A 14,022-nucleotide genomic window follows, 5' to 3' on the forward strand; every position below is an offset into this window, starting at 1 on the left:
TTATAACTTGTTTGATTATATATATATGTACATATATTATGCACACACACATATATGATACAACACACACACACAGAGAACCACCAATAAACTAAAATTAAATTCCAGAAATAAAACTTAAACATTTTGGACTATTTTGTCTAGATAGATAGACAGACAGACAGACAGACAGACAGACAAAACGGTCCAAACTGTTTCTTCAGTTACAGTGGGGATCCAACAGTAGAGGCTTGGGAGGTTATGGGCTTTGGTTTTTAAGAACAATGGAATTACAACATATCCTTAATGAGGAGGATGTCATATTCCAACACCATTTCAACCCTTTAGGTCAGACGCACTTGCGCTCAGTAGACTGGAGGAGAACATGGAGATAAGCATGCTAATATGGAATGGAATCGAGACGACCATTGGTGATTCTAATCTTCCTGTCTGAACTGAACAGGTGGACAAACTCAGAGACAATGGGGAAGCTCACAGGACACAGACACAGCACACTTAGAAACTTCAGTCAGCAATGGAGAATGCATCCAATGCATCCACGCCCTCATCCGTTATCACCGCAGCACAGGGCTCCAGTGCAACCGTGGACTAGGGCTGCAAGTGATAAAAGATGTTTGAGGAAGATTCCTAAGAAATCCTGAAGATAAGAGGAGAGACAAAGGCAAGAGCAGAGAGGACTTTAAAGCTCAGCACAAAAGACTTCCGGCTGGAGCTATGAGATTCAGCTCAGCTCCTGGCTAGATTAACATAAACCTCACGTGGAGAGTTCACTAACTCAGTTTCTATTACCTGGTAACCATGTCCATCTTTCAACAACAACAACAAAATATATAAGGCATGCTTAGGGGCCAGGGGTAACCTCTGGAGATAGAAGCATCAGAAATAGTCTCGATAGGACACGGATTTTAGAATCACCAGAAAGTTTGAAATAACTATGTGTTAAATAAACAACGTATTAATGTGCTAAAGCCTCAAATGGAAAAGTCAATAGCATGCATACATGGGGAATGTAAGAAAAGACAGAACCGCTAATTAAACAAAATCAAATGCTAGAAATAAAAACTTAAAAAATGCAAAATAAGTGAAGAAAATCCTTACTGGGTTCATAAATAGACTGGAGATAGCAAAAGGATCAGTGAGATTAGATAATAATAATTTTAAAATCCTAACCAAATCACCAAGAGAAAGTGATCATGTAGATAAGGAAAATGTGCAAAACAATCACAATGGGAAGTATTCCTTCACAACGAATAAAATCATATCATCTGAGGAAAAATGGCATGATCTAGAGATTACCATGGCCAAGAAAAATGAGCCATACTAAAAGACAAAGAGCACACAATCTCTCTCGTGTGTGGAATCTCGACCCCAAAAGGTCCAGTTCTGAAAATAAGCGGGGTGTTTGGGAAGAGCAAAAAGAAGAAGAGAGTAAGCAGGGGGACAAGAAAAGGCAATGATGCAATCAAGTTATATCATACAAATGTATGAAAATATCACAATAAACCCATTATTCTGTGCTACTGATAAATACTAATGAAAGAAAAAAATTAAGATTTTAAAATAAAAGTCCCCTGTGGAAAGAAACAGAAGAGGCTTCCTGCTTGGGTCCCTGTCATCTGTCGGCGTACTTACTAAGCACAAATATTAACTCTGCTCTTCCAAGGAGTGTGCCACAGACAGACTCGTGAGGAAGGCTTGTGAATATGCTCACTGACTTTCTCCTTTCTGCCCACTGGTGTGTCAGGGGAAGCATTGTTGGTGCCTCTCATCTGCCTTCAGTCATGTCTAAGGCAGAAAGTCTTCTAAGCTGCTCAAACAGCTTCATAAACTCTTCAACGGAGAGCAGAGTTTCCATATGACAGACAGGTGAGTCTCAGGAGCCATTTTGAGCCATGGGAACCTCTCACCAACTGTGTGCTGATAAGACAGCCGAAGACCAAATGCTCCGGAAGCTTTGGATTTTCACTTATATCACTGTGGAAGAGCTGGGTGAAGCCATCGATGTGAGGCCACACATGGTGGCTGGAAGAGTTGTGGAGCCAAAGAGAGCTGGGTCGAGAGAAAGGTCTCAAAAGCCAGGAGCCCAGTTAACTGATAAAGCTCAGCGTTGGCGGCAGTAAGGAAGACAGGAAGAACATCCGTGAGATGATTTTTTTACAGTATGGGAACATCAAAGTGGTTTAAATCATGACTTGGACAACCACGACTCCACAGATGAGGTCATCACCCAGAAATGTACTGCGAATGGTCACAGCTGTGAAGAAAAACCCCGTGGAAGCAAGAGATGGCTAGTGCCTCATCCAGCCAAAGAGGTCAAAATTATCCTTTCGATCGTTTTGGTGATGATTTGGAGATGGTTTGGGTGGTAATGATGATGATCGTCATGGAAGAGGCTTCAGCGGTCATGGTGGCTTTGGTGGCAGCTGTGGTGGTTGTGGTAGGTTTGGTGGTAGTGGGGATGCCTATAATGGATTCAGTGATGACGGAAGCAGTTGTGGAGGTGGCGGGAGCTAGAATTGTTTGGGCAACTACAACACTCAGTCTTCAAATTTTGGACCTACAAAGGGAGGGGACTTGGGAGGCAGGCGTTCCGGCTCTTCTGGTCTTAGAGGCCAAGGTTTGCTAAACCACAAGAGTAACATGCCGATGGTGGTTCTAGCAGCGGTAACGACGCCACTGGCAGAAGGCTTTAATTACTGCCAGGGAAAGTCTTTCCTGTCTCCCAAATGAAGGCACGGAGGTATATAAAGAAAAGTAATTAGCCACAGAGACACAACTAATGGCCAAGCTCTTAATCAGGGCGTTTGTTTGCGACGCTCAGGGAACACCGCCCCCTTCACTTGAGAAATTCACTCTTCTACTGAAAATTCCTCAGATTAACATCTTATATTTAACATTCGATTATAATTTAAATTTTCTTTCTTTCTTTTCTTTTCCTATTCTTGCTCCTCTTCTTCTATTCTTCTCTTCCTGTTCCTCCCTCCCTCCCCACCACCTCTCTCTGACCGTAAGGAGAAACAGGAGAGGGGGTATATAGACAGCTATATGATGCAATGTCATATCTTTGGAGAAAGGAGTGGGAGATTTGTAAAATGAACCTATTTATCGGGTATTGCTATTGAAAGAACTTTTTGATATTGGGAGCTTGGCTAGAAATATTCTAGAGAAGGAAGCTGGTTTTGACATGTATAAGAATTTTTTTTTAACAACCATCTCTCTTGTAAGTAATTAGTACAAGTAATTACATAATTACTTGATTATGTAGCAGCGGTAAAAATTTTACAGGAGGTTTCTCACTTAAACTCTAGCCTTATAAAAATAATTGCCACAAGTCAAATTTATTTTCTAAATGCAGTAATTCTTTCTGCATTTCATTTTTGTTCATGGGGGGGTGGAGTCTAAGTCTATTTTTGTTTAATGACCAGAGCCCAAGAAATGTGTACCTTCTTAATATGCCACTATGTTTAGATACCGATTTAAACACCTAGGATGACTCTTCAGGCTACAGTGTGAGAAACACCTAGATAGGACATGAAATTATAGTCTGAGATTACCTTCTAAAGAATGTCTTCAGTCAGAAAGCTGTAAAACCATTAGTTAGATCAGGGTGAGGATACTATTACTTAAGTCAAAAACAACAACAGAAAATAAAGGTTCTTAGTTTTCAAAATGTACCACCAATAGCAATATGGAGAAAGTGAGAAGATACCCAGAAAGAAAGAAAGAAAAGGGGGGAGAAGGGGAGGCTTTATATAACGCCCCCTTGTTGCACGGCCTGAGCAAGGCAGCGTGTCAGGTTCCTTCCCTTTTATTTCATTCTCTCTTTTTCTTTTTTGAAAGTGAGCTGGCTCACCATTGCAATTTTTCTCAAGTCCTTAGAACTCTAATTAAAATGTGGTAATTGGTTATGTTACCTCAATTACCATGATGCATGGACATTGATGCAATGTGACACCAGCCGAATCCCTTGGGTGTTTTACCCTGGGGCCATCCCATTTATTGTGGCCTTATTATTTTCAATTATGTGGCTAGATGTGGTGTATACTTTCAAGGCCATTAAATGTGTATGGTTTTTCCAGACACAAAGTTCTGTTCTCAGGAGAGCTCTGCAGGATCAGAGCAGAAGGAGGAAAAATGGGTGTGGGGATAAAACCTCAGACCCTCAATGCACCGAGAATTCAAAGGTACACTTGCTTTAAACAAGGCATTTCAAAGGAATCTAGCTTCGTTCTGCGTTTGAAAAGCGGGAATGATTAATGTTACCAGACAACGACTGTGCCTAATAAAACAGAGGCCTCATAAGAGATTAAGACTGATGGGAAAACAGATACAAATGATGAATTTCTTCACTCTTTCCAATACTTTTACTTTTTTGTTTGTTTGTTTTCAGACAAGATCTCACCAAGTAGCACAGGCTAGCCTGGAGTGCACTATATAGCTCGGGCTATAGTTCTCCTATCTTCGCCTCTGGAATGCTGGGATGACAGACCTGTGCTACCATGCCTGGCAAGACAAGTCTCTCTCTCTCTCTCTCTCTCTCTCTCTCTCTCTCTCTCTCTCTCTCTCTCTCTCTCTCTCTCTCCCTCTCTCCCTCTCTCTCATATTTAGTTGATTTTAGTTTCTGAGACTTCATTTCACAAATACATTGTATTTACATCATTTTCTTCCCTTCTTCTCCCTTCTTCCTGCATCTCCTGTGCCCCTCCCCCCCCGAATTCATCACCTCTCCTATAGACAAAGTTGTTTTGCACTGTAGATAATGCTTTGGGCCTCTTAGCAAGGATAAGCAAAGCTGTATTGAATGTCTTTCAGATGCATATTTGAAGAGATCTGTCCTCAGAGTGTACATGAAAATAGGAGTAGTAACTCTTGACAGAATCAAGTGTTTCCCAGAGGGAACCCTACTGACATTTGTGGGAAGATCTGCCTGCCTATGGGGTTGCTTACTCGTTCTGTGCTGTGTCATTCAAGGCCAGTTTTATCCTCAACGGTCACAAACAACTCCCAAATATTCGCCTCAAAAAGCTTGGAGCTCGTCTGGAAGTGAGGAGTGAGCATGCGGATTCAGTGTACTGTTGAACTGGTCTTAAATGATACCTGGGTCTTCTCCAGCTTTCCTTTCTGAAATTACAGCCCCGGATAGCTCAAAGTTGGAGAAAAATTCTGGCTTTGTTTCTATCTTTATTGACCTGCTATCTCCAAATAGGTGTCATACTGGATCAGGAAAATGAGAAGGAGGTTGTTCACAAAGATCTAAGCAAGGAGCAAGACTATGGTAGAAACTTGAAGCGCGTTACTCTGTATTTCTCTGAAGACTGTCTGAGGACATTTCTATACAGTATCTCTACACTAGAATCCTACGATAGACAAAGAGCGCACTTTTCGTTAAGTGAACGTGATTACACTATTCTAGGGAGCCTTGGCTGTGCTTTGTATAAAATAAATTCTTTTCAAAAAACTTTTTGTGATTCAGAAGAGAGTTTTGATATATGTCCTGTATACATTTAAAAATAATGTCATCTTTGTTGCTATTGGATGACAGGCTTACCCGTTTTTGTTGTATATATAAGATTATCACCATGCTTTGATATGCAAATAGTGCACTGAATAAAATTAGCATATCCATAATCTCAGAGCCTCTTTTGTGCATGTGTGTGGTAAGAATGCCTAAAGCCTCCTCTCTTAACACATTTCTTGTTTGCGAGGCAATATCGTTAACTATATTTTTGCTTTTATATATTATATCTCTAGATTATTCAGTCTGCCATAATTGAAGCTTTGTGTTCTTTGATGGACCTCTTGCCACTGTCCCTGTATCCTGCCCCTGCAATCACCAGTCCACTGTCTCTTTAGATTTGTTTGTTCTGCTGCTACTTTAAGATTCCACATACGAATACGAGTGTCCAGCATTTTTCTTCTGGTGCCCACTTATTTAGGGCCATGTGATGTCCTCTAGGCCACTCCATGCTGTGGCAAATGTCTGAATCTCCATATAAAGGATGACTATACACATTACAATGGCTTTTTTATTCACCCACCAGTCATCTTCTCCGTGTCCATGTCTTAGCTCTGGGGGATAATGTTGTGAAGAACGCAGTTATACAGGTACCTTAGCGAGGAGATGGCACATACCCAGAACAGAGGCTGTGGGGTCGTACAGTAATTCTATTTTCAAACCCTTCAAGAACTTCCATATCATTTCCCACAGTTGCAGCAATCAACTTCCCACAGGGACAAAGGGGGTAGCTTTTGTCTGGACCTCTTTTCTTGCTGATAGGACTTGGTTGGAGTGTTTTAAATGTCTATTAGGTCACGTTGTTTCACGATAACATTCATGTCTTCTTATGTTCACACTTACTTTCTGGTCTATCAGTTGTTGAGGTGTGGTGTTGGAATTTCTGTACCACACTCTCTTTTCCTTGCCTCTTCACAGAGACATAGTAGGTTTTAATTTACCCAATTTAACAATTATATTCTTTTAAGTAGTTTTCAGTCCATTTCATTCCCTGGGACTATTGATGCAGCCACATTAAATCTCATCCTGTCCTTAAAAGCCTTATTACGTCTGTTTCTTATTTTCTTTTTCTTCTTTAGACGGCGATGTAAAAGAATGACCCCATTCATTTCCTTTTGTATCTTACTCTAGCTTCTTGCCTTGCTATATCTTTCAGGTGTTGCAGCCACCCATACATACTTGATCTTATCACAGCCTCCCCTGAAAGGATGCTCCAGTACCTCACATAAAATGAAAAGAGTACAAAGCATTGTGGCATAGCTGCTCCCTGGCACTTGCGACTCTCCGTGTTGTAAATCCTACCATGCAATGCTATTATCTTGATTTAAACAGTCCATTAACACTTAAAGAGATTGAAATAATAGGAAAGTGTTTCTCATTTACTCACAGTGAGCAGCCCCATGGTCTTTCCTTTGCATATCTGGGTTTCTATTGGATATAAGTTCTGTTTGGTTGATGGCCTTCCCTTGACATCCTAGTAGAACAGGTACGCTGACGACAAACACTTCTGCTAGAGATATTTAGAAACTCTATTTCCTTTCCTTTTGGAATGCCACCTGATCTGTGAAGGAAGCTCCAGGTATTTCCTCACATTGCCCCTTCACCTCCATCTCCACCTTTCCCATCTCCTGAACTTCCCGTTTCTGAGAATAATCTGGGAGTCACTCTCCTTGAAAGGGTCTCTCCATTCCTCCTCCAGCTACTCTGAAGGTACTGTCTCACCTCTGGGCTTTACCTGTTTGATCTTGTCTATATTAGCTTGTTTTCCTGTTGTTACCATAAAACCTGACAAAAGCTACTTAGGTGGAAATGGTTTATTTTGTCTCATGGTTTGAGAGTACTGCCCATGATCACACAGAAGTAATGACCGTGGAAGCTTGAGGTGGATGATTGATCTCAATTGTGTCCAAAGTCAAGAAGCAGAGAGGACAGAGAACAAGCTAGCACTCGGCTTGCTTTATCCCCTCCCCTTTTTTTGACATCCAAGATACCAGCCTAGGGAATGGTGCCACCCACAGTGGGTAGGTCTTCCCGCCTCAGTTCACCTACCAAGATATTTTCCTCTAAGTACTCCCAGAGGCCAGTGGTCCACTCTCCATTCCTCTGCTCCTTTCCCGAGAGTGACTTTCAGTCTATTTTTATCACTAACATCCTTACTTGCTACCTTCATTGTTCCAAATCACCTCATCAGGAGAGACTTGGCTGTCATTTATATGACCTCTCTCCATTAGCTCACACTTCCAAGAAGCAACTTGCCTTTACTATAGAGATAGGTAAGACAACCCAGAGGATTGGGAGATGGCTCAATAGATGAGAGAGTGTTCGCTGTGCAAGCAAGAGGACCAGAGTGCAGATCCCCAGCATACCTGTAACAGCAGGGTATGCCTATAACCCCAGTACTGTGAGGGATGGAAACTCTGGGGCTTGCTGATTGACAACTTAGCTCCAGATTCTAGGAAACCTTCTGTTCCAAGAAAGTGACAGGGAAAGACTCATCCTTTTCTGTCCTCCCCACAGGAATATGCTTACCTGCATACACACATGCACAAACCCTCATATATTCCACACATGGGCATTTGTGACCACATGCATGTGTGCATGTGCGTGTGCACACAGACACTCACACGCAAACATCCATGCCCTACAGCTACTTTACAGAGCTCAATCCAGCCTTCCTGATCATGATTCAAATAAAGCCTGGATCAGTTTTGTCTTTGCCAAACCAGTTGAATGCCCTGAAAATGCCATAACTTTTCCTATTGCCAGTGGTGCTGAGCTAAGCCTCTCTATCCTCACCACAAAGAAGATAAAAAATAACAACCTTTTCTGCCTTTACAAACATTAGCAAGAAGAAGGGGAGGGGCAGGGGAGAGGGAGGAAAAGGGAGGGAGAAAGAAGAAAAGAAGTTAGTTAAACAGTTTCACAACAAACAAATTATTTCAAGAATGCTGGGCAGTGGTGGTGCACACTTTAATCCCAGCACTCCGAGGCAGAGGTAAGAGGATTTCTGTGAGTTCGAGGCCAGCCTGGTCTACAGAGCGAGTTCCAAGACAGCCAGGAGTGCTACACAGAGAAACCCTGTCTTAAAAAAAAAAAGAAAGAAAAGAAAGAAAGGACATCTAATTCTTGATTATTGGTAATAATCAATAATTGATTATTGGTAATAATTTGGAAATCTTAAGAACTGTGACAACTTCAGTTAAGATCAGTTGAACAGAACCGTTGAGAGAAATCACCCCCTGAGACTCAGCACAGACACAAAGGCAAAGGGGGCAGGCAGATCTAATGATTCCATGCCTTTCTGCCCTGAGTCCCTGACCTAAAACACACCAGAAAAGTCAATCCTAAAGCTTTGATAAGACGACAATTTGTATGTGTTTTCAATGACAATTCTTGTTCCTTTGGGTTCCCTTTTTTGCATTTTGCATTTTCTGAATATTTTGTAGGACTGGAATGAATATATATATACATATATATGTACATATACACACACACATATATATACATTTCAGTATATGTATGTGTATACACATATGCGTATGTATGTGTATGTATGTATGTGTATTTTACTTATTTAAGTCAAATGTAAAAAAAGTGGCCCTACAACTAGTAGACACTGATGTCGAGGTCACTTCAGGGATACCCTCTTTCCAGTGATGGTTTCTTCAGGGTTACCCTCTTTCCAGGGACGGTTTCTTTCTCCTGAGAATGTGAAGGCTTCCAGAGCAAATGTGTATTCTATATTGTAATTAAAGCAGCTCCTACTCTTACATATTTCTTTCCCCCAGTAACTGCTGAAACCTGCACCTGCAGGTCTGGCAAATGGTTAATGGAAATCATGTCCCCCTGCTACCAACACTGCATTAAACTCTCGGAAGAAACTTGACAGTCCTCAGTAATCCGTCAGAAGACCCTAGAAGCGGGACTGCTGGGGACAGGTGTACAGATGGCTTCAACTCCTCATTCAACAGAAAGATAAACAACAGATATTCAAGAAATGAAACTGTACCCAGAGCACACCCACTGCGCCATGTACTTAGGGTATTAAACTATCTCCTAGCAAAACATTCTTGGAGTAGTTGTGTGCTTGGCGAACATTTTGGTGAAGGAATAAATGAAAGAATTAATATCCTCAGTGGTAAGAATAACCAAAATATACATGTAACTTTAAAAAAAAAGACAATGAGATGTGCTAAAAAGCATGTGAGCAACATGAATAACTTTCTGTTATGATGAACGGAGTTTTGGTTAGGGGATGGTTATGTCTCTAGTTTGCGAGAAAGCTTATAGGGGTGCATGCTTGCTTAAAAAAAAAACCAGAGCCAATTGTGCAGGGCAGTGACACTCACGGGTTCTTTTCCCATCTTCTTTTGTAGCCGCGTCTGCCACTGGACGGCTTGCATGACAATGGCTTCCCACCTTCTTTCGAGGTTTACAATGATCAGCTGCATGGGCTGGTGGTCCGCATTCAGATTGCAGGTGTCGCGGTCGTCCAGAAGGTGCTGGCACAGCCTCAGAATGGAGGCTACCCCTCTACGACGCTGCTTGATCTCGTGACAGAGAGACTGCAATACAGAGAAGGAGACCAGTTTGTATGCGTTAGGAGGACCAGCTTTCTGGAAACATGAGATAATCACTTCCATCACGATTTCACATTGCACAGACATGCTCAGCTTTGAACACTAGGGCAGGAGCGGACCTACAGTTTTCTTGAGATTGGTGGCCTCCAATACACAGCTGATGAACGCTAGGGAGTTTAGGAGCCTCTGTTTCCTAGTCCCCTTTCCTCTGATTTATGCTTCCAAAATGGAAGATCTCGCCTTGACACTCAGGTATTAGCAATCTCTCACATGGTGGAGAAAAATCACGTAAGTCATATGAACTGCAGACTGTAAACAGAGTGAGGGTGTTGGTTCAAGGTCAAAGGAAACACAACAACAAATAGAAAATCCTCCTCCAAGTGCAATTATTCTTCTACATTTATCCCTAGATCCTTTGGAGGGAAAAGTTCAGTATTTTATTGGCAAAAATAAATAATACTGCAAAGAATTTTCATATGTAAACTCTATTATCTAAAAAACAGTGGGCAATATTTCTCTTCCAATGCTTGATTAACAAAGCAATAATGTTCCTAACACAGAAATCAAGACACTGGATTATTACTGCACAATTTGCTGGTTATTCTGTTTCTTTTAATAGACACCCACACCATTTAAAAAGGATCTGCATGCATCAAAATAGCATTTTGCCTCTCAGAAGCATTTATATTGCTGCGCTGACCCTACGCTGAACGATTGAAACAAAATAGTGGGTACACATGTCTAAAAATATTATATCCTTTCTTTGCCTACGGATAGTGTGTAAGTGATATTCTAATTCAGAGCCTTCAGGAGAAATGATGATTATACCCACAAACATCACTGAATTGCTAATCTCCTTCTCCTGCCACCATTGGACTGTTCCAACAGTTAGCAGATTGCTTATTAATCAACAAGGGTAAACAAGACAATGCAATTTCATTTAGTGTGAGGGTTTTAATGCCTGGAAGTATTTGTGCTTAAAATGTTAATCTAGATAAGGCTTCATTAGAAGAAGTCTTGAGATGATTAAGTGCTGTTCGCTGAATTGTGCACGGGGTAGGAGTAGTCGATCAGCAGGTGGACATTCCATACAGATGTTCCACTTACTGATATAATGCATGCTATATCCATTTAAATGACCCTAACTCGGTAATAGCTGGAATTCTATTATTTCCATAATGAGAGAACCTGTACCTTTAATATTTCTGCATTTTAAATGAGGTGAATGACAAATTCCCAAACCTCTATTTATGGCAAAATATGACTAGGAATTTTATTATTCATGTCTTACCCGAGCAGCTGTTTGAGCTAGGTTTCCTAGGGTACATTTCTATTTTCCCATATAACTCCCAATACCATCCTGGCTCTGACAAATTCTTTTTCTGATGCTATTCACTAGTTCAGTGTAGAAGACAGGAAACCCCTAGACAAGCAAAAACAAACTTGGAGCCTAGTAAGCAATAATACTGTCTTCATCTTCTCCAGCAGTTCTCCCAACTACCTCCCCAACCCTCACTCCTACCCCATACCGTGAGACACACACACGCACACACATGCACACACACACATGTGCGCATGCACACACATGCACATACATATGCACACACACACATGCATACTTTCACTTCAACTTGTCCCCTTAATTTACAATTGTCAAGGCATGCAAATGATGAAGCCCATCTAATACCAAATTTTGCCCAAATATTGAATATGCAAGAAAGCGCTATGGTTATGGCCAATTGAAATTGGTTCAAATGAGACCTAGAGACATGAATATTGATGATTTGGGGTTTTGAACTGTGGCTAAATTGTTAAAAGAAAATGGCCAAAAAAAATCAGGAGATGTTTTGATGGAATTTGGGTTTTGCAAACCTCTCTTTAGTAGAACAATAAGTGCATATCTATAAGCCAACAAAAAACCTCGAAGTTTTTAGCTGAGGGAAAAATCATAATGAATGGCACTAAACTTTGTGTGGAGTTATCTCAGGCCACACTGCAAAGCAGTTCAGATGGGCTTCACTCACCTCACAAAGTCCTCACAAAGGCTATTTGGAATGTAATATGTTTTTCATAAAGATTACTGACCATGATTTCTTGAAAGTGTGCAGAACATATTGAGCTTCTACATATCTAGACAATCTGCATCTACATCTTAATGCAGGGAAGTCAAGATAAATACACTACCTTAAAAACTACAAAAGCAAGGCTGAAGAAATGGGTCAGCGCTTTTGCATTGCAAGAAAGGAAAACTGAGGCTCACTTACCACCCAGCCCAGCTGAAGCTGCATTTGGGTGCAGAAAGACCCTGTCTCAGGCCATTAAGACAGAACACTAGAAGACATCTGATGTCCTCTTCTGGCCTCAAGTCCAAACAGGGGCACATACACCCTGTGCTGATGTGTACTCACTATGCACATGCGCCATAGTCCCCACATAAACAACATCCTAAAAATTTAAACTACAAAAGCCGTACTGTTAACATTTGCTATCTGAGTTTTGCATCCTCATAATTCGGCAGTTTTCACTTTAAATATCTTAAGGGTTTAATCTATATCCTAGATTAATTTTTTCCCATGTGAACTGTTCAAAGGAAACTGGAGGATTTTTTTGTACCTAACATTGTTTCAGTCTTTCTTTTTACCTAGAGACAGTTGATAACATTCTCCTACATAAATGTGTTTCCCTGACAACCAACAAAATGTATTTATTTATAATCACACATACTAAATAAAATCAGTGGTTTGTTGGCAACCATCCTTAGAATCAGTATTCTACATTATTTTTCTAATAAACTGAGATACATATTCTCCATATGTACTGAGAAATGTTAAATATAACTAGCAGGAGCAAATGATTATTATTATTTTCTGCCTTAGATTTTAGAGAAATATATTTTAGAAAGCAGAAACTCCAGCTAAGTAAGTAAGGCAGTCATAGAATAAGACAAACATCCTTCCATGATCTCCTCACATCTGTGATCTGTCTTTCACTTGCTGGGCCTTCTTTCTGTAACGGAGGATTACACAGAGAACAAGTCATTGCTCCTTCCGTCAAGGAGCGGAGACTTTACTAGATATGAACTACATAAATAAGCGCAGTACTCTGTGGGGGGGGGAGAAAAAGAGGAAAAGAGAAGAAAGAGTTGTGTAAGAGACACACACACACAGAGAGAGAGAGAGAGAGAACAGAGAGAGAGAGAGAGACAGAGAGAGAGAGAGAGAGAGAGAGAGAGAGAGAGAGAGAGAGAGAGAGAGAGAGAGAGAGAGAGAGAGAACAGAGGCAAACACCAAGTGATGTGCTCCAGGCAAGCTGCTGCTGGAATTTCATCCACCTGTAAGGAAATGACAGGAGCCAGGGGCCCAATATGAGTGATGGAAGTCAAAGGGGTAGAGAGCCCAGAGACCTGTTAAGGTGGTGTACGATCAAGCAGGCTTAGGTGGTAAGAAGTGGTTCTTGTGTTGGGAGCTGGAAAGGGGGAGAGGGCAGAGAAACATCCACAGCGCTGGTCATTACAGCCAACTCTGAAGCATGCTCTAAAGAAATCCTCCTGGTTCTGATGCGAGTCACACGGCCTTCTTGAGAAATAGGAAAGAGGCTGAGAAAACAATATTTAAAAGGAATTTCAATTACGTCTAAGAAAGGGATTCTAAAGACTTGAGCGTGTAGCAGCCCTTCTTTACCAGAATCTTAGTGTCGTCTCCCAGGAGAACTGTCCTGGCAGGCTACTCTCAAGTTTTTAACTAGCCCCTTTATTTATTTTTCATAAAGTTCCCACCAACTTTTGTCATGTTTCTAAAAAGACAGATTTGTAGTAAACATGGAAAGGCTGAAACAAATCATCAAACTTCCATGGTTTAGGGCTGAGAGGGTACCCCCTTCTTCCCATAAAACAATCAGACGTCGCACACACTGAAGGCATCTGTTTGA

General features: G+C 41.1%; 1 protein-coding gene across 7 annotated transcripts in view; it reads right to left on the reverse strand.

Annotated features, from left to right (window-relative positions):
• The window catches only part of Akap6 (A-kinase anchoring protein 6), a 385,697-nt gene that overhangs the window by 31,401 nt on the left and 340,274 nt on the right, over window positions 1–14,022 (reverse strand). For all 7 annotated transcript variants that reach the window (XR_012907746.1, XM_075948273.1, XM_075948278.1 and 4 more), the window contains one exon: window positions 9,865–10,080. Coding sequence is in view for 6 of the 7 variants with exons in the window: in XM_075948273.1 (XP_075804388.1) it covers window positions 9,865–10,080 (216 nt within the window). In the remaining variant the exon portion in view is untranslated. The remainder of the gene's footprint in view (window positions 1–9,864; window positions 10,081–14,022) is intronic.

The sequence above is a fragment of the Microtus pennsylvanicus genome, chromosome 14 (assembly GCF_037038515.1).
Source record: "Microtus pennsylvanicus isolate mMicPen1 chromosome 14, mMicPen1.hap1, whole genome shotgun sequence".
NCBI lineage: Eukaryota > Metazoa > Chordata > Mammalia > Rodentia > Cricetidae > Microtus > Microtus pennsylvanicus.